Here is a 20,370-nt window from a genome sequence, read left to right on the forward strand (position 1 = left end):
TTATTCGCATGAATTATAACATAAATACTATTTGTATTATATTTTATATAAAATAATTTGTTCTCTCTTATTAAAAAAAAATCAATTTGGTTTGAAAAATATCATTAGTGGTAATTATATTTATATTGTTTTAATCGTGTCTAAATTTTATTAATGACAACCTATGCATCATGCGCCACCTAATTGCATTATTATTATAGGACCAATTGTCAATTGCACTTTTAACTTTATTTATTTTATAAATCATACTTTTAAGTTAATTATTTTTTTAAAACACATTTGATAAATTTTAATAACTATTATATACCATATTTAATCAAAATAACAATAAAATTTATCAGAGAAAATAGATTTTTAAAATCTATATATTTATTTGTTATAAATTAAATTTTATAGGTAATACCAAACCTGCATAAAAAAATTTAACTTTTTTTAAAAAAAAATCATTATAATATGATATATAATCATTTAGGTTTCTAGAAACTCACAATATAATTTGGGGAAAAAAATGGATAAATAAGAATTTCCTTTACCCTTTCCTTAACTTAATGGTGCCGCCACACTCAATACTATACAAGTCATGATTGACCTTCTTGGCCACTTGATTGTGACACGTTGCTCCACAAACTGACGAACAACTGGCTTTACAAAACAAATTATAAAATAAAATATAAAATAATTAAAATCCTGAAAATAAATCGAAAACAAAACATACCAAATAGAAATTATCTAAATTATATACTCGAATTTTATAATTTAAGATATTTTCCCAAACTTATAAAATCATAATAATTAACTATCCTAATAATTTGTCAACGATATTCATCATTTTTTTAAATAATTAATTGAACCGTTAGTCTTCTAACTTTTAATTTTCGTCATTGGTAACATTTTAAAATAATTTATTTTTGTCGGATCGATTTTAGTTGAGTTCAACTATCGATAGAGGATTGTGACACGTATGCAAAAGATATATAATATGGGGTGTTATTTTTTTAATTTAAAAATTAAATTTAAGATGGATTTTTATATTAAAACAATAACATTTATAATTTTGTATAATAGATATAAAATTAAAAATGGTAGATGGTTCACTTTATCGGATATTTTTTTTAAATTAAAAAATTAACAGATTAAATGTGTCATTTAAATTAAGTCACATGAATTGATAAAATTAAAATCTTTTTATGGCTTTTTAAAACATATGTTGATACCAAAAATTGAAAGTTAGGAGAAATGTATGAAACATTGTAAAAGAAATTTCGACAGAGACAGAGAAAGGAACATGTCTGTTCAATTTTCAGCTAATTTCGCGAAGAGCTGCAATCACAATAATTAAGAACCAGACATTACTTGATCGAACGATCCTCGCGATCTACGAAAAAAAGCTCTACCGTCGGATCAAAGTTGAAGAAGGCGATTCCGGCGGTTGACCGGCGATGAGGCACCGACAGAGAGGGCAACAGTTGGCGACGGCGAGCCAAGAGGAAATACAAGATTCGTGGTACACGTGTCCGCAGGGGATTTGTTTTCCGTCCTCATCTGGCCGGAAATCCTCCAAACAAACGGCACAAACATCGGCCACCACCGTCGGCAAATCCGCCACAAGGGAATCCGAAGCGCTGATCTGACAGCAACCGAAGTCGTCGGCGCCGGACAGAACCATGTCGAGGTCAAACAGAAATTCAATTGGATAGGCCACTGCTAAGTTTCGCGTAGTCTCAGCCGACACAGAAACGGCAGCCATTGCAGCGATTGAGAGAATTTGAGAGAGAGAGAAAAGGAGAGAGTGGTTTAGAAACTAAGGGAATGGAGTAGATAGCAGGTTCTATTCGTAAGAGATGCCAATTAAAGGCAATTATTATAAACTATTTTGTCAAATATATTATCCTATATATAATAATTAATTTTTATTAAATGAATAAAAATACATTTAAATTTTTTTTTTCTCCTTCTTAAACATCCCTAAACTTCGAAAATAATAATAATAATAATAATAATAATATTCTTGAATTTTTTAATATCCAGATAATTCACGAGGTTTTGTTACTAATTTTTTTGACCCAAAATTAAAAGATAATGTACCAAATCATTAATTAAGATTTTAATCACAAATTTAGACCCACAACTAAAAAAAACCTAATAGATAGTTGATTGACGGAACCAAGGGACAGATACATTTAATTTTCTTTTAACTTAACCACATTTCTCTCGTTTTTTTTCTTTTACATTTTTATTTTATCCCATTAAATTTAAATTTTGATTTAGTAATAAAATTAAAGGCATTATAGGCTTTTTAAACATTATTTTCTACTTTATTTGCTTTGTTATTTGCTTAGAGTTTTTCCTTTTTTGAAATCTAAAATAATTTTTAAAATCTGAAAACAATTATAAAAAAAATATTACTAAATTTTTAAAAAATTTAATAATATTTATAAGTAGTTTATAAGGTAAATTATTAATATTTTGTTTCAAAATAAAATTTATAAAAAATTTAATAATATCTTTATTTTTTTAATTAAAAAAAATATCATTATTGTTAGTACTAAGTATTTTAAAATTTTAAAAGTAGTTAATCGCCCTTTACCTTTCTAAAAAATTGTTCGATAATATTCTTAAACTTTAAAAAGTTCACTACTACTCTTCATTAAAAAAAATNCGTTGTTACTTATACCAACAAAATGCATATTTATTTTCGGTGACTCAATTNCTACAAAATACTCATAAAATTTTTAAAACAAGATTAATATCCTTTGCATTTATAAAAAAAATTAAAAAAGAAAATTACCGTGATGAAAATATATTTTATAGATTATTTCTAATTTTTAATATTATTTTTAAAATTTTATGAATATTTTTAAAATGGAGCTGGGTGTAATGTTAGCTAACGAAAATGATTAGACATTTGTGAGGTGTCATTTTTAAAATCATATGACAAACTTTATTAATTTATATTTTTTTACTTCGTGTGCTATGTTTTTCCTTATTATATAATTTCTCTCTCTTCCTTTCCCATGCTTCTTATTTGGTTGAACCTACCACTGCATCCACCGCCACTCCAAAGTAATTAAATTACAAAATTAATTATTAAAATTTATTTTCTTTTTATAACTTTTAAATTTATAAATAGAGTAATTAAACTTTTAAAAATTTTAAAATTTATAAATTTAATCATTAATAATTTACAATTTTATTAAACATAAAATTTAAATGTATATCTTATAAAATTATTAATTTTAAAAAATTTTATATTTGTCAAAAACTCAAAATTAAAAATTAAAAAATGTGTAGATATTATTTAAAATTTCAATTAGTAAACTTTTAATTTACATGAAAAGTTCAAGATTAAAATTAATCTCTTGAGTGAAATACGAAGGTAAAAAAGCTATATTTTTAAAGATAATATCTAATTTTGCACTTTACTTTTTTTATATATACAAAAGAAACTATAGTGATAATTACTATTTATAAATTAAAATTATATAACAATCAATTTAAAATAAACCTAATATTTTGACAAATTAACTGTTTAATAAATAACTATTATATTCAAATTCAACATTTTTAATAATTATTTAAAAATTTTATCAAGCACTTTTTTTTTTTTAATTCAACGAAAAGTAGCTGTCAGATATTTTAATAAAATTCGTCCTATTTTACTTTGTCTTATTTAATTTTATTTCCAGAATTTCTCCAAAAGAAAATGGTGGAGTGAGAAGAGAGGAGTTTATTATTATACCAATTTTGGAGGCAAGCGGACTGCAGGGTCTTATTTATTATTATTTTTTAATATTTTTAAAAAATTAAATACTATAAACATGCGTGAGAATTCAAGCGCTTCACGTCTACAAAAATGATTGATTAAATATTCCTGCTTTATAAATTAATTTATCCATTTTCATTTAAAAAGAAATAATAGAATCTTTATTTTTAAATTTCTAAAAGAAAATTAGATGATAGAATAAAAAAAAATTAATTTATGATAGTCGAGAAAATGAAATGTATATAAATAAACCGAGACCAAACCAATCTCGAGAGTAAAACCTTTAATAAAAGATTTAAAGAATTGAACTTATACCAACAAAATGCATATTTATTTTCGGTGACTCAATTATAAAAATTTCAAAGAACCATATCGATAAATGTGGACATACCGGTACTGTAATCCTAATTCAAATTCCAGCATGGGCGTTAGACCATAATTCGAATGGATTATTAATTAATTATTCCAAGGTTCCAAAAATAAAGAAAAACAAAAGTGAATATTAACTAACTAATTAATTTAGTCCGATGAGATTATTTAATTGTTTTATATATATTTTTATTCTATGAAAATATAGTTTAATGTGTGGTTACATCTACTCACATGGTTTTCTCCACGATTCATGAGTTTTTTTTTTTTAATTAATTGAGATAAATTCGATATTATCGAGAAGGGTTTATTTTATTCTAAGCATTGATATGCATATATAAAATTGATTTAATAGTAATATGTTATGAATAAATGTACGTATGCCCTCAAAATTTAAGGTTTATTATATATTTAATTTTTAAAAATTTAAATTTATTCATAATAATAATAATAATTTAGGAAAGAGGACAACTTAGAGTAGTGAATAATCAAAGTGATAAGTAGTTTTTTTTCGGCCACTCGGTGAGCTTCTGTGACGGTCCAAGCCCATCGCTAGTAAATATGGTTCATTTTGGGCTTTCCCTATCGAGCTTCTTGCTTTAAAACACGTCTACTACGGAAAGGTTTCCACACCTTTATAAAGGGTGTTTCGTTCTCCTCCTCAACCAATATGAAATATCACAACTTTCGGAGATTCCTTTCCTCAATTCCGAATTTTCAGAGTAGAAAATGAGACAATGAATTATTGTGGTGGTGAAGTAGAGAATGCCTTTCAATCCTACTTTATAATTTTGTCATTGTTTCAAGTCATTTCAATAATTTAAATTTTTTAAAAAATTAAATTTATAAATAATATTCACTTATAACTTTTGCAATTTTATTTCTAGCATTTTACAAGCGTCTTTAAAATTTAAGTCAAATTAAAAAAATTTAAAAAATTAAAAAATTAAAAATATTGGAAAGAATCTAAATATTTCTTCAAGAGCAGTAAAAAAAAAAATAAAAAAAAAAAGATAACGAGAAATCTAACATAATTTTTAAAAATAAAAAATTAAAAGTAAAATTATTTTATTTGAAAAAAAGAATAAAAGTTTAGCTCATTTACATTTTCTCAACCATTCAATTTTTCTCTGACGCGTGGGGCTAATTCAAAGCGTGTCATGTTCATCCCTTTATTAGTAAATATTTTTCTTTTTTGAGAAAACGTTTCAAAAAAATTAGTCATCCATTTTATCTTCCAAACAGAGAAAATAATAATAATAAATAAATAAATAAATAAANTTAATAAAATTCGTCCTATTTTACTTTGTCTTATTTAATTTTATTTCCAGAATTTCTCCAAAAGAAAATGGTGGAGTGAGAAGAGAGGAGTTTATTATTATACCAATTTTGGAGGCAAGCGGACTGCAGGGTCTTATTTATTATTATTTTTTAATATTTTTAAAAAATTAAATACTATAAACATGCGTGAGAATTCAAGCGCTTCACGTCTACAAAAATGATTGATTAAATATTCCTGCTTTATAAATTAATTTATCCATTTTCATTTAAAAAGAAATAATAGAATCTTTATTTTTAAATTTCTAAAAGAAAATTAGATGATAGAATAAAAAAAAATTAATTTATGATAGTCGAGAAAATGAAATGTATATAAATAAACCGAGACCAAACCAATCTCGAGAGTAAAACCTTTAATAAAAGATTTAAAGAATTGAACTTATACCAACAAAATGCATATTTATTTTCGGTGACTCAATTATAAAAATTTCAAAGAACCATATCGATAAATGTGGACATACCGGTACTGTAATCCTAATTCAAATTCCAGCATGGGCGTTAGACCATAATTCGAATGGATTATTAATTAATTATTCCAAGGTTCCAAAAATAAAGAAAAACAAAAGTGAATATTAACTAACTAATTAATTTAGTCCGATGAGATTATTTAATTGTTTTATATATATTTTTATTCTATGAAAATATANAATAGCCATAAAATTTAATGGACCCTGAAATAGCAGGTGGTTGGTTGAACTACAAATCGTCCAAACACCATCTTTTTGGTCTTATAATCAATTTTTTTTTATCTAATAAATCTTTAAAAATATTAATTTTTCTTATATTAGCTATAAATTTTTATTTATTTATTTATTTTATTTGACTTTTAACAAAACAATGTAATATGTTCACTACTAATATTAATTTTTCTTTTAGTTGAAATGTCTCAACTTTCATCTCTCTCTCTCTTTTTTTTTTTTTTTTTTGTTTTTTTTTTTTTTTTTTTTTTTTTTNTATTTATAGATTTAATTATTAAATTTTTAGATACTAATATAAGTTATATGAACTAAATTTATATTATAACAAATTATATAGTCCGGATCATATTTATTATAATACAAAGTTTAAAAATATTTGAACTAGTTTATCCAAATTATATAAAATTAAAAAAATTTAGATTATAAAAAAAAAAATAATAACAAAGATTTTTCATTTCTAAATTTTTAAATAAAAATAAAATTAAGAATTATCTGTTTGGAGAAACTTTCTACAAGCTATTAGATTGAACCCATTGGTTCAGTTTGTGATCTCTTTAAATATTTTAAAGATTCCAAATATATTCCAACAAATATATTTAATCGAGAAACTACCTCAAGGTGTTTTTTCCTATCGAACCTATGTTAAAAATATTGGCAGTGACTCATGTCCCAAATAGAATTTTTGCATTTGGGTTGGATTGTAAGGTCTCGTACGTCATCCGCCTACAATTTTTTTTTTGTTTTGTCCTTTTAATTTCAATACAATCTCGAATTAATACAGTAACCATTTAAGAAATGAAAAAAGTCGCGAATAGTAGGCCGTATAAATCATTCATACATTAAAAAAGAAATCTAAGTTATTATTAATAAGTTGCCATAAATTTGTAGATCCTGTAATTGTCAAATGAAACTGAAAGACACAGAAATCTGGGTTCATTTATTACCAGATCCCTGAGTATGCGAACCTCTGATCTTTTTCTTCTCAAAATTTAATTTCACTGAGATTTTATACAATTTCTCCTGTAGATTCTTTTTAATTCTAATTTTATGGAATTGCATGCCTGCAACTTGTCACTCCTCTCATAATTACTACACTTATTAGTTACTGCTTTTATTTTTTTTTTTAAATTTTGTAACCGTTTTTTTTAATTTTTTTAATTTTTTTTTTTTAAATTTGGGATTTCCCTCCTTTTTTTAATTTATATATAATAAGCATTGCCATCCTTTTTTTTCTTCATTGTAAGCCATGGCGAATTCTGCTTTGAATCGACGGATTTCCACCATGAGGCAATCATTCTTCGATGAGGTTCGTCTTTTTTATTTTATTTATTTAATTTTTTTTTATGATTTTTAAATTACTATTTATTTTTGTTCACTGTTGAGATTTGTATTTCTCGTTTTTATTTGTGAAATTTTTCTATAAATATATGAAATATAATTAATGTTGTGATGAATAAAAAAAGTTGACTAGAATTTTAAATTATAATAAATAAAATTTGTAATGGGAAGCTTTTTAAAATATAAACATTAAATAATTTGTTGCAGGGAATATTAGGTGAACAATTTATCCACGTGGAGCGATTAGGTGACGATGATCCACACTTTCTAGAGAGGGTTCTCACTACGTATTTCAGGGAATCAACCCAGAGTATAGCTACCCTACAAAATGCATTGTAAGGCCTAATAATAATAATAATAATAATAATAATAATGGACTAAATTGAAAAAATTAATACATAAAAAGAACTAAATTTGAAAGTTTTGAAATATTAGGGACTAAAAAGTAATATAAGCTAAATTGCCCCTTTTTTGTCTTTTTAACAGGAGGTCACCTTCGTGCAACCCGAGTGCACTCGAGAGGCCACTTCATAAGTTTAAGGGAGCGAGCGCCAGGTCCTTTAAATCTTTCGAAATTACAATTTTCGTCCCTAAAAATATTAGATACAAAATTAAAAGTCTAAAATCCTGTTTTTTCTCATGAACTATGTAGTATTGGTGCCATTAAAGTGAGCAACCAAATAGATGATGCAATTCATGGTTGTAGAGACGAAGACGTGGATAGGTAATAGTACATTTTACCTTTCATTTTTACTTTGTTTCGGACCTTAGATTTTACCTTCTAGATCAATCTCAAAATGGACTAAAATTGAAATGCACAAAGTACAAGGTTCAAATCTTCCCGGAACCTCGAGCACGCCCTAACATGTTCTTATTTGATGATAGGGTTAAGGCTGCTGTAAGACGGATACATAATGAATACACTATCTTACGTCGTAAATTCGAGCAGTACTTCCAGGTCTCTCTATCTATCTATCTAAACATACATCTATTTCTATATATATACATATAGCAGCTAATATTATCCTTATGCTCTTATTATTAATCAGATGATGCGACAAGCTGGGCCCTCTGAGCGTGCTGTTCGTCCCTAGTGAGATAGATTCAATAAGTTTAGCTATACACATTAAGGAAAAAATAAATACTTTATATTATATCAAGTAAAAACATCTTGTTTTCCTATGTACTTTATTTCCCCCCAACTTTTATTAAGAATGATAACCAAAAATTGGGTAACAGAAAAAGACAGCAGTTTATTTAAACACTGACAGTTTATCAGGTCAACAGTCATTTAACTAAAGAAATGTCGGGAGAAAATCACTTTTTGGCAAGTTCAAAGATCATTCGAAACATATTTTTAATCATTTAAAACCAACTCAATGTCTAATTTGCACTTTTAACCACGATTTTCATAGACTTTTAACCTCGGTTGAAGAGGGGAACAACGCATCCCTTATAAGGGTGTAGAAACCTCTCACTAGCCGATGTCTTTTAAAATCTTGAAGGGAAGCCTAAAAGGGAAAGCCCAAAGAGGACAATATCTACTGGTGGGTTTAGGCTGTTACAAATGGTGTTAGAGCCAGATGCTGGGCGGTGTGCCAACGAGGACGTTGGCCTCTAAGGGGGGTGGATTGTGAGATCCCACGTCGGTTGGAGAAGGAAACGAAACATTCTTTATAAGGGTGTGGAAACCTCTTCCTAATATATGCGTTTTAAAATTATGAGGCTAGTCAATTTCTCCCTACGCAAGGTTATATATGCTAAGCCGTTGTTATCTCTCTCTTGCTTGCTTATATAACGTCTCTTTCAAAAATCTTTCTCTACCCTCGTTTTCTAAAACCTTCTTTTAAAACCGAGGCTCGATCATACGTCGCCTGGCCGTAGGCGACGCAAGAACAAATTGGCTTAGCTCACTTGTCGTTGGAAAGTGAGTGCCGCACAATCGCTAGTCCGCTGCCTTCAAAAGTGCGATTGTGTCAAGACTTTCCAATGACAAGTGAGCTAAGCCAATTTGTTCTTGCGTCGCCTACGACCAGGCGACGTATGATCGAGCCTTGGTTTTAAAAGAAGTTTTAGAAAACGAGGGTAGAGAGAGATTTTTGAAAGAGACGTTATATAAGCAAGCAAGAGAGAGATAACAACGACTTAGCATATATAACCTTGGGTAGGGGGATATGATGACAACTACGCAACAGATCAAAGCGGACAATATTAGTTAGCGGTGGGCTTGAGTTACATTTTCGTACTCTTTAACATTCTCTAAAATGGGATGCATAATAAACGAAATTCTACACAAGGGGTTGGCTTAATTTTTTTAAAAAATAAATAAGAATCTCTAAAATCATTCGTTAAAAAAGAAGGCAAAGGCAAAGCAATATCTTCGCAACATCGGGGATCTTGGCCTCATTGACAGTCCAAGAGGCAGAAGATAGTAAAAGAAAAGCAATAATAATAAGTAAGAAGAAAAACCTGTGATGTTGAAGCAGCTTCTCTGTTAACAGCAACAAAGGGATGGTTAATCAGTTCTTCCCCCACTTAGAAAATTGAAAACCTGCCTCAAATTTCCTCTGGAAGGCCTTGCATTTGTTGCAAATTTACAGATGTATACGAGTCGTCTTCTCATATCCGATTTCGTTATGCGCGTCTTGTTGAAAGATTTCCCGCCATCAAAAGTTCCTGATGTGATTCAACACAGTTACTAATGATCAAATACATGAAAGCAACATATTCTTCTATTGGGAATAAGATTCTACCCTTTGTGCATACAAGTAGGGAGATAGTTGCTCTTCTCAAGTGCGAAAAACATTTCACACATTAATTCAACACATTCTACTTGGTAGCTTAAGGAAATTCGACTTTGATACAATCCTTACACCCTCTTTGACTTCACTTCGTTCACTTTTCGATTAAAATTTTACTAAAGAAACTCATTTGCCGAAGGAAAATACCCATCTATCGCAAAGTATCCAAATTGTTGAGGATTGTTGGTGGGGAGTCCCACATTGGCTAATTAAAGGAATGATCATATGTTTATAAGGAATACTATCTCCATTGGTATGAGGCCTTTTGGGGAAACAAAAAACAAAGCCATGAGAGCTTACGCTCAAAGTGGACAATATCATACTATTGTGGAGATTCGTGATTCCTAACATGGTATCAAAGCCATGCCATTAACTTAGCTATGTCAATAAAATCATCAAATGTCGAACAAAGAAGTTGTAAGTCTCGAAGGTGTAGTAAAAAAGTGACTCAAAGGGTGTACTTTGTTCGAGGGCTCTAGAGAAAGGAGTCCAGCCTCAATTAAGGGAAGGCTATTCGAGGGCTTCGTAGGCCTTAGGGGAGGCTCTATGGTATATTTTGTTCGAGGGAAGGATTGTTGGTGGGGAGTCCCACATCAGCTAATTAAGGGAATGATCATGGGTTTATAAGGAATACTATCTCCATTCGTATGAGGCCTTTCGGAAAAACCAAAAGCAAATACATGAAAACTTATGCTCACACAATGAATATATTGGTGTACTTTAAGAAAGTTCAGAAGAAACACATTCGGTCGAAGTACCTTTGTCGTCGAATAAAGAAGTCAGTATTGCCAAGCAAACACATACGCTAATATCTTCTCCTGCACGTAAACGAACGAAAGAGATTGCTTAGCAGAAGTATCAGAAATGTTGAACTAACATTTTCATCTCAAATAGGTGAATTTATCATATTTGTAGGAAAATAAAGGGAGTTCTCACCATTGCTACAGCAAACTAGAAGTCTTTTCCCTTCACTAAGATTCGACTTCGCAAAATCTACTGCAGCAGGAAGGCTTCTTGACAGGGAAAAGCGATCCAGTTTTGACATCTGAAAAGCAGAAGCTGTTAAACAAGTTGAATTGGTGTGCATACCAAGAAGGTTTACACTATTATTTTCTCATACTCACAGCCATAGGTAGATGAAGATATGCATCAGCAATCGGAAGGCAAACAGATAGCGATTCTTTATCACAATTTAAGATGCAATCAACATCGCACGCAGTCACAGCTGCACGCACGAAAAACAAAAGTAATCAAAAGATGAGCAAAGTCAAGAGACAATAATGCAATTCTTGAAAGCTGAACCACAGGAAATACCATGTTGAGATGAGCCTACTGCAAGGCTAGTTGAACCAAGCCACGATAATGCACAATTTCCATCAGAAGATTTTGCATCTAGCTCAGTATCAGATAAATCTAAAGATAACATTTGCTCGATAGATGGGACTTGAGTTGACGATCCGCCCACCTTCTGAGATTTAACACTGATCTGAGGCGCATCGTTCCCCCTTAGAGCTCGATAAACTCTGTCCTTTTCAACGATTTCAGCTACCTTCTGATTACAGACATCAGGTCCAGAGCTCATAAGATCATGTGCGTGATTCCAAAATAGATTAGGAGATAGGCCTCTTGCCCAACTTTCTTCATCGTCTCCCGCTCCCGAAATGTAGTTCCAGCTAAACTCTGTGGTGGTCCTTTGTTGAACCACACCAGTAGATAACGAAGCCGAAACAAGTATAATGGGGGTGAAATCCCAGGAATCGTGATCTGGTACTTCATTTAACCAAATAACTGATCTCTGTGAAATCCACAAGGGGCGCAATGGCTTTCTCAAGATTGATGCTAGTGTGGCAATATCAGCTCCACAGTCATCTAACTGCTTTGTCCATTCTTCAAGGCGTTCCTCAATAGCAGCTTTCTCGGTTTGAGAAACCCATAGGGGAAGATGCAAGGAACAGTCCCAGTTAACAGCAGCTTCCCTTCCATTTTCAGTGAGCACGTCAGAAGTGGAAGGCTCCTGTTCCAAGAGACGTGATAAGCGAGCCAGTTTAAGATGAACACACAAAAGAGAAGAAAAAAACTGATATACGAACCAATTTTTTGAAGTCCAAACTATCAAACAGACTTGTTTCAATCAATTTCATCGGTTTTTACTTTTAGACTTATACCCGACAGAGAGGGACTTGATCTAGACTTGCACAGAATCATAGGCTGCCAAACGATAACAAGCAGAAAAAAGAACAGAAAACACTCACCCCTTGTTCCAACGAACTGCCATGGATTTTGTTTAAATGTTTGCTTATAGACCGATTCAAAACACAAGTCCAAATGGGTATTGTTTTGGACATACTATCAGGAAAGCGCTTCCCTCTTCGAGTGGAATCAACTATAATACACCCTCCCTTCTGTCCTGTCCTACCCATCAAACAAAGAAGCGAATCACATAAACACTTCTGAAATGTAAACATGTCGCCAAACGCATACATCGAGTCTTCATTACAAACATTCAAAGTGGACAAAATTAAGAAGCCGATGCCGAAATTCCGCCCTCTGTCAATTTTGTACCTTAATGGCTAGGAAAATAAAGGAAAAACAGAAAGGGGAAAAGAGAGGATGTACCAGCCAATTGCGCGACGTGAAGATTAAGGCGGGAAGTATTGAAAGACCAGTTGTTGTTGTGGCCGTCGGTGGACTTGAAGTAACAATTGGAGTGAAACTTCGGCGAGTACCAAAGGCCGCAACGGAGATTTGCTAAAAGAGGAAGCTCCGGCCATAGCTGGGCGATCTCGCCGACAAAGATAGAGTCCTCGTAGATTGACCTGAGAGCGTTGTAGAGAGTATTATCCCTGCGTTTTATGCTTCTGACGGCCTTGTATATGCTCAGATTCGCGCCGTCCTCCATGGACGAATCAAGCAATGGCAGTGAAGAGCGTCGTCGTCGGAAGATGAGAGTTTTGCAGCTCAACGTTGTACTACTGGCGCCAAAACTTATTTAGGAGCAAGCCGAAAGCAAAGCTCAAGTCGATGTGGAAACTCAGGTCAAAGCCACAGGAGAAGTTAGGCCTGAGCCGTAACTTAAGCCCAAGCCGGGAGTACTTAAGCCCCCAACCAAACATGTCCAAGCCGATGGAAAAACTCAGGCCCAAGTAAAAACAAGACCAAGCCGAAGAAAACATACCCAAGCCGATAAAGAAACACGGGCCCAAGCCAAAACTGCCAAAATCCGATGAATGAAGAAGCTCAGGTCCGAGTAAAAACATGCCCAAGCCCATAAAGAATTTCAGGCCCGATCCAAAACAGGCCCAAAATGAGGAACGAGCCAAAACAGGCCCAAGCCTGATCTCATGCCTAATTCGATGAAGAAACAGAGGCCCGAGCCAAAACAAGCCCAAGCCGATGAAGAATATCAGGTCCGAGACAATACAGATCCATGTCGATGAAGAAACTCAGTACCCAGCCGAAACCGGCTCAAGCCCGAGTCAGGGCCCATGCCAATGTTGATGCTCAGGCCGTAGAAAAAATAGGCCCAATCGAAAACAGGCCCAAGTCGAACAAGAAACTCAGGCCCGAGTCAGAGCTCATGCCGATGATGATAGGGCCCATGCCGATGAATAAGCTCAGGCCCTAGCAAAAATTGGCCCAATCGAAAAGAGGCCCAAGTCGAACAAGAAACTCAGGCCCGATAAGGGCCCATGCCGATGAAGAAGCACGAGACCTAGAAAAATAGGCCCAATGGAAAACAGACCCAAGACGGTGAAGAAACTCAGGCCCGAGTCAGGACCATGCTGATCAAGAAGCCCAGGCCCTAGAAAAATAGGCCCACTCGAAAAGGCCCAAGTCATCGGAGTAACTCAGGCCCGAGACAGGGCCCATGCCGATGAAGAAGCCCAGGACCTTGGAAAATAGGCCCAATCGAAAACACGCCCAAGTCGATGAAGAAACCCATGCCCGAGTCACGGCCCATGCTGATAATGAAGCGCAGGAGAAGCAAAAATAGGTCCAATCGTAAAAAGGCCCAAGCCGATGAAGAAACATAGGCCCGAGTCAGGGCCCATGCCGCTGAAGAAGTCAGGCCCTAGCAAAAACAGGCCCAATCGAAAATAAGCCCAAAGGCCCGAGTCAAGGCCCATACCGAGAAGAAGCCCAGGGCCTAAGAAAAGGGCCAATCTAAAACAGGACCAAGTCGATGAAGAAACTCAGGCCCGAGTCACGGCCCGTGCACGTTGATGAAGCCCAGGGCCTAGAAAAATAAGCCCAACCGAAAGCAGGCCCAAGTCGATGAAGAAACCCAGGCCCGAGTTACGGCCCATGCCGATAATAAGGCTCAGACGCAGCAAAAATAGGCCCAATCGTAAAAAGGCCCAAGTCGATGAAGAAACTTAGGCCCGAGTCGAGGCCCATGTCAATGAAGAAGCGCAGGCCCCAGCAAAAAATAGGCCCAAACGAAGAAAGGCCCAAAGGCCCGAGTTAGGGCCCATGACGATGAAGAAGCCCCAGGGCCTTGAAAAATAGGCCCAATCTATAAAAGGCCCAACTAAATGAAGAAACTCAGGCCCGAGTGACGGGCCATGTCGTTGAAGAAGCCCAGTCCCTAGAAAAAATAAGCCCAATGGAAAACAGGCCCAACTCGATGAAGAAACTCAGGCCCGAGTGACGGCCCGTGCCGTTGATACGGCTCAAGGCCTAGAAATATAGGCCCAATCGAAAACAGGCTCAAGTCGGTGAAGAAACTTAAGCCCGAGTCAGGGCCCATGCCGATGGAGAAGCCCAGGGAAAAGAAAAACAGGCCCAACTCGATAAAGAATCTCAGGCCCGAGTCAAGGCCCATGCCGTTGAGGTAGCCCAGTCCCTAGAAAAAATAGGCCCAAGTCGATGAAGAAACTCAGGCCGGAGTCACGGCCCATACCGACGAAGAAACGCAGGCCCTAGAAAAACTAGGCCCAATCGAAAAAAGGCCCAAGCGATGGAGAAACGCAGGCCCGAGTTAGGGCCCATGCCGATGAAGAAGCCCAGGCCCGTGAAATAGGCCCAATATAAGAAGGGCCCAAGTCGATGAAGAAACTTAGGCCCGAGGCAGGCCCATGCCGATATTGATGCTCAGGCCCTAGGCCCAATCGAAAACAAGCTTAAGTCGATGAAGGAACTCAGGCCCGAGTCGCGGCCCATGCTGATAAGCCCAGTCTCTAGAAAAATAGGCCCAATCCAGAACAGGCAAAAGTCGATGAAGAAACCAAGGCCCGAGTCACGGCCCATGCCGATGAAGAAGCTCAGGCCCTAGCAAAATAGGCCCAATAGAAACTCAGGCCCGAGCGGGCCCATGCCGATGTAAAAGCCTAGTGCCTAGAAAATTAGGCCCAATCTAAAACAGGCCCATGTCGAAGAAGAAACTCAGGCCCGAGTGAGGCCATGCCGATGATGATGCTCAGGCCCTAGGCCCAATCGAAAGCAGGCCCAAGTCGATGAAGAGACGCCCAGTGCCTTGAAAAAGTAGGCCCAATCGAAAACAGGCCCATGTCGATGAAGAAACCCAGGTCCGAGTCACAGCCCATGCCGTCGAAGAAGCCATGGCCTAGAAAAATAGGCCCAATCTAAAACAGGCCCAATCGAATGCAGGCCCAAGTTGATGAAGAAACTCAGGCCCGATTCTGGGCCCATGCCGATGAAGAAGCTCAGGCTCTAATAAAAATAGGCCCAATTGAAAACTGGCCCAATGTCGATGAGGATACTCAGGCCCGAGTTAGGGCTCATGCCGATGAAAAAGCCCAGGGCCTGGCAAAATAGGCCCAATCCAAAGCAAGCTTATGTCGATGAAGAATCCCAGGCCCGTTCTAGGGCCCAAACCGATGAAGAAGTTCAGGCCCGAGCCAAAACAGGCCCATGTCGATGAATGGCCATACCAAATCAGGCCCATGCTGATGAAGAAACTGAGGCCCGTGCCAAAGTTCAGGCCGGAGCCGAAACGCCCAAGCAGATGAGGAATCTCAGGTCCGAATCGATGAGGAAATTGAGTTCGGAATGAAAGCAGGCCCAAGTTTATCAAGAAACTGAGGCCCATGTCCATATAGAATATCAAGCCCGGGCTAAATTGGCCCAAATCATGAAGAACCCGAGGCCGGAGCGGAATCAGGCTTAAATCAATGAAGAATCTGAGGTCCGAGCCGAATCAGGTCTATGCCGATGTAGAAACTGAGGCCCAAGCCAAAATGGGCCCAAGTCAGTGAGGAATCTCAGGCCCAGGCCGAGGCATTCCCTAGCCCATGAAGAATCTCAGGCCCGATCAAAAGTTCAGGCTTGAGCCTAAATTGGTCCATGTCGGTGAAGAAACGTAGGCCCGAGCCGAAACTATATTTTATTTTTATATTAACTAATTAATATTTGTATTAAAAACAATTATTATTTATTATTTTATTTTCTTAAATAAAAACTTATATATATCGTTAAAACACTTGCTTTAAAACTCCTTTCAAAACCTACGCTAGAGTTTTGGCGGTGGCAGCTGAACGCAGAAGCCAGAGAAAAACCCTAGACTGATCAGATCGACACCATGGGAACGCCAGAAACCTCAAGGGAACCTTGCCCCGATCGCATCCTCGACGATATCGGCGGCGCTTTCGGTATGGGAGCCGTAGGTGGCTCAGCCTTTCACTTCATCAAAGGTCTCTACAATTCTCCCAAAGGATCCAGGATTATCGGCGGCTCTCAGGCCGTCCGGATGAATGCGCCGCGTGTCGGCGGGAGCTTCGCCGTTTGGGGTGGCTTATTCTCTGCTTTCGATTGCACCATGGTCTATGTCCGCCAGAAGGAGGATCCATGGAACTCGATCATCGCCGGTGCCGCTACCGGCGGTTTTCTTCAGATGCGACAGGGACCTGCATCGGCAGCTCGTTCGGCAGTTTTCGGCGGCGTTTTGTTGGCTTTGATTGAAGGAGCTGGGATTATGCTAAACAAAGTCCTCAGCCAGCAACAGAATATGCCTGTTGTGATTGAAGAGCCTGCTGGTATGGGTGGTGTACCTGGGTATCCTACAGGCCAATTACCTGGCCGTGCTCCTTCCATGTCTCTACCACAAGCGGAATTGGCAGGTATTTCTTCTTCTCCGTCGTCGTCTCCTTCAGATTCTGGTAGTGGCTCGTGGTTCGGAGGTTGGTTTGGTGGAGGCAAGAAGAAGGAATCTGAAGTGTCGGGTGGAGGAAGCGAAACAACAATTTTGGAGAGCTTTGATGCACCGCCTGTGCCAAATTTTGAGTACAAGTAAAATTTGTTATCTGGGTTTTAAGGTTTGAGATAAGTAGACCATGAATTCTATTGTAGAACGTATGGCGTGTGTTATAGGTTTGCTTCTAATTAATGAAATATCGTGCAGTCGGCTGAAGTTCCAAAGTTTTCAAATTATCATTCAGGTTACGCTGAATTGTACAATAAGTTTAGGCTACATCATTGACATTATTTTCTGTTGTAAATAAATTACCTTTTTATGGATTTGATCCATCTTTTCTAGTCATGATTATAAATAGGCTTTGGTTGTTAGGATCCTGTAGTTCTAGTTCAACTCCAATTCCTCTCTGTTCTTTAGCTGGAGGAGGTGCTTGGCTTCCAAGTTTGAGGTGACAATTGGTTGGAGAAGTTGCTTAGTTGAATTTTTCGGTTCTCTGAGATCTTTTTAGCTCAACCTAGACATCTTAGTCAATAGTACATGCCCAAATCAGTTGAGTTATACTCGAGTTTTGTTTTCTTACATTTCTTCACCCATCGATTTTGTTCTGTGGAGTCTTTCATCAGGATCTTTTTTGGCTTGCTTGCTTTGACTTTGTTCTGTAGAGTCTTTCATCATATGATCTATTCTGGCATTGACTTTCCAAGTGAACATATATATGCACTTAAAAAGTGATTCTAAGCATACCATTTCTGTTTCATTTGGTAAAGTGCTTCCCTTGAACAACACAAGTTGTGTTTGATTTTGATAATTATGGACCTGTTCAATGTACATGAATGAGCTATACTAAAGTGCCAGATACTTAGAATTTCCTGCTCCATGTTCTGGCATCATAGATGGCTTCAATATGTTGGTGTTGGATCTCTGGTTTTACAGTTTTCATGTTCATATTCTGTTCTGTTAGTGCTTAAATTTTGTTCAAATTTCATTCTTGTTCTAACAGCTCAATTTTGGTAATGTAAATGTTCTGCTGTTTCATATATTCAGGTGGTGTTGCTGCTTGATTTTTCTCTCTTAAACTAACACGAACATAATGACACTGAGTTTTCTCTGTCAGGGGGAGGCATATAACAGCTTACTGTCACCAGGTATTTGAATTAGAGAGTTTAGATTTAGAATCAAAATGGTTACCCTAGACCCATTTTTTCGTAACGTTACTAGAGAATGAGGTTTGGTGATCATTGTTCGAGGAAAGAAATTTCGAAAGACCCATAAAAATGGTTAATAACGATGAGATGCGAGGTTGTAGGAGTTAATAAATCTAAGGTTATAACAATAGAGAAAAGTCAAAAGCAAAATGATGTCGATAGGCCTTTGTGTTTGTGTGGTTTAAGTGTTTGTGTGGTTTAAAGTTTTGTTTAGGATGCTCGAGAACAAGATGCTTAAGAATATGATTCTTGAAAATACTTTTAAAATTGATTCGGAAATATTACCTTATTTATTTTCATTTGGTATGTCTTAAATTTTAAAATTATATAAACTTTTAGTTATACATGTTATATTTTTTAAAAAGTTTAATTTAATTAATTTGTCCCAAAAATGAAAGAAAAGGGGGAAGTTCCTCAGATGGATTAAAAGGGGAAAAAGAATTATAGAGATGCCACTGCAAATCTCTCTTCGATCCCTATACACTCAATCCCACAAACTAAACCCCACCCTATCCCTTCCCTTCCTCCCTTACCTCCGCCGCACAATGACCACTTCCGGCGACATCGTCAGCCCCTCAACCACTCGCGTCGGCTGGATCGGCACCGGCGTTATGGGCTGCTCCATGTGCTCTCACATCATCAAAGCCGGCTTCAAACTCACCGTCTTTAATCGCACAATCTCGAAAGCCCAACCCCTTCTCGATTTAGGCGCCAATTTGGCCTCTTCCCCTCTCGCCGTCGCCGCCCAATCCGACGTCGTTTTCTCCATTGTCGGTTACCCCTCCGACGTCCGCTCCGTCCTCCTCGACCCCACCTCCGGCGCCCTAGCCGGCCTCCGCCCCGGCGGCGTCCTCGTAGATATGACCACTTCCGAACCCTCACTCGCTTCTGAAATCGCCGCGGCCGCTGCCGCCAAGGGCTGCAAGGCAGTTGACGCTCCGGTTTCGGGCGGCGATCGCGGCGCAAAGAACGCTTCTCTGGCGATCTTTGCCGGCGGTAACGAAGGCGAAGTCCAGCGATTGAACCCATTATTCTCCTTGTTGGGGAAAGTGAATTACATGGGGGAGAGTGGGAAAGGGCAATTTGCGAAGCTGGCGAATCAGATCACCATAGCTTCAACAATGGTGGGGCTAGTGGAAGGGATGATTTACGCTCACAAAGCAGGGCTTGATGTGAGTTTGTTCTTGAACGCCATATCCACAGGGGCAGCAGGATCAAAATCGCTGGATTTGTATGGGAGTAGGATTTTGCAGAGGGATTTTGAACCTGGGTTTTTCGTGAACCATTTCGTGAAGGATTTAGGAATTTGCTTGAAGGAATGTCAGAATATGGGGCTCGCCCTTCCTGGATTGGCATTGGCTCAGCAGCTTTATGTGTCGCTCAAGGCTCATGGGGAGGGGAATTTGGGCACTCAGGCCCTGATTTTGTCCTTGGAACGGCTGAATAATGTTTCACTTCAATCCGCCGCCGGCGGTGGCAGCGGCAGCGGTTCTTCTTAAAGACGCCGCCGATTAGGTACACAAAGGCCACTGATCCTCGAGTGATTAATGATTCTGTTTATGAATTTGGTTATACCATTTGATAAATGTGGTCTTTTTCACTCTATACATTGGCCTAATGTGACAATGGCGCAAATAAAGATTTGTTATCCTTTTTATATCAATTCGAACATATCTCATCTGAAAATCGAAGAACTCATTGCTAA

The 20,370-nt window shown here is 36.5% G+C and overlaps 5 protein-coding genes across 7 annotated transcripts; 3 read left to right on the forward strand and 2 right to left on the reverse strand.

The window, feature by feature from the left end:
* Window positions 1-1,390: 1,390 nt before the first annotated feature.
* On the reverse strand, window positions 1,391-1,747 carry LOC111804844 (E3 ubiquitin-protein ligase RING1-like). The gene has a single exon (XM_023689641.1). It carries the CDS (start codon window positions 1,745-1,747, stop codon window positions 1,391-1,393), a length of 357 nt encoding a protein of 118 aa, XP_023545409.1.
* Window positions 1,748-7,404: 5,657 nt separating this feature from the next.
* LOC111804808 (histidine-containing phosphotransfer protein 4-like) lies at window positions 7,405-8,539 on the forward strand. The gene is made up of 5 exons (XM_023689603.1): window positions 7,405-7,474; window positions 7,714-7,841; window positions 7,993-8,061; window positions 8,159-8,230; window positions 8,392-8,539. The coding sequence occupies exons 1-5, from the start codon at window positions 7,415-7,417 to the stop codon at window positions 8,516-8,518; spliced, it is 456 nt and encodes a 151-aa protein (XP_023545371.1). The 5' UTR covers window positions 7,405-7,414; the 3' UTR covers window positions 8,519-8,539.
* LOC111804807 (uncharacterized protein C3F10.06c) lies at window positions 8,289-13,254 on the reverse strand. Of its 3 annotated transcripts, none has more exons than XM_023689601.1 (8): window positions 12,924-13,254; window positions 12,560-12,714; window positions 11,622-12,321; window positions 11,432-11,532; window positions 11,244-11,352; window positions 11,066-11,125; window positions 9,976-10,182; window positions 8,289-8,586 (listed from the first exon to the last, which is right to left on the reverse strand). In XM_023689601.1, the coding sequence occupies exons 1-7, from the start codon at window positions 13,204-13,206 to the stop codon at window positions 10,022-10,024; spliced, it is 1,569 nt and encodes a 522-aa protein (XP_023545369.1). In that variant the 5' UTR covers window positions 13,207-13,254; the 3' UTR covers window positions 8,289-8,586; window positions 9,976-10,021. The 3 variants fall into 3 exon arrangements, with proteins under 3 accessions (XP_023545369.1, XP_023545368.1, XP_023545370.1); XM_023689600.1 differs by having other exon boundaries at window positions 8,289-8,596; XM_023689602.1 differs by having other exon boundaries at window positions 8,289-8,596; window positions 12,560-12,719; window positions 12,924-13,011.
* A 3,513-nt stretch (window positions 13,255-16,767) lies between these two features.
* On the forward strand, window positions 16,768-17,790 carry LOC111806029 (mitochondrial import inner membrane translocase subunit TIM17-2-like). Its single transcript, XM_023691355.1, has one exon. It carries the CDS (start codon window positions 16,849-16,851, stop codon window positions 17,557-17,559), a length of 711 nt encoding a protein of 236 aa, XP_023547123.1. The 5' UTR covers window positions 16,768-16,848; the 3' UTR covers window positions 17,560-17,790.
* A 1,274-nt stretch (window positions 17,791-19,064) lies between these two features.
* LOC111805176 (probable 3-hydroxyisobutyrate dehydrogenase-like 1, mitochondrial) lies at window positions 19,065-20,328 on the forward strand. The gene has a single exon (XM_023690104.1). It carries the CDS (start codon window positions 19,115-19,117, stop codon window positions 20,162-20,164), a length of 1,050 nt encoding a protein of 349 aa, XP_023545872.1. The 5' UTR covers window positions 19,065-19,114; the 3' UTR covers window positions 20,165-20,328.
* The last annotated feature ends 42 nt before the right edge of the window (window positions 20,329-20,370 follow it).

The sequence above is a fragment of the Cucurbita pepo genome, chromosome LG11 (genome assembly GCF_002806865.2).
Source record: "Cucurbita pepo subsp. pepo cultivar mu-cu-16 chromosome LG11, ASM280686v2, whole genome shotgun sequence".
Classification (NCBI taxonomy): Eukaryota; Viridiplantae; Streptophyta; class Magnoliopsida; order Cucurbitales; family Cucurbitaceae; genus Cucurbita; species Cucurbita pepo.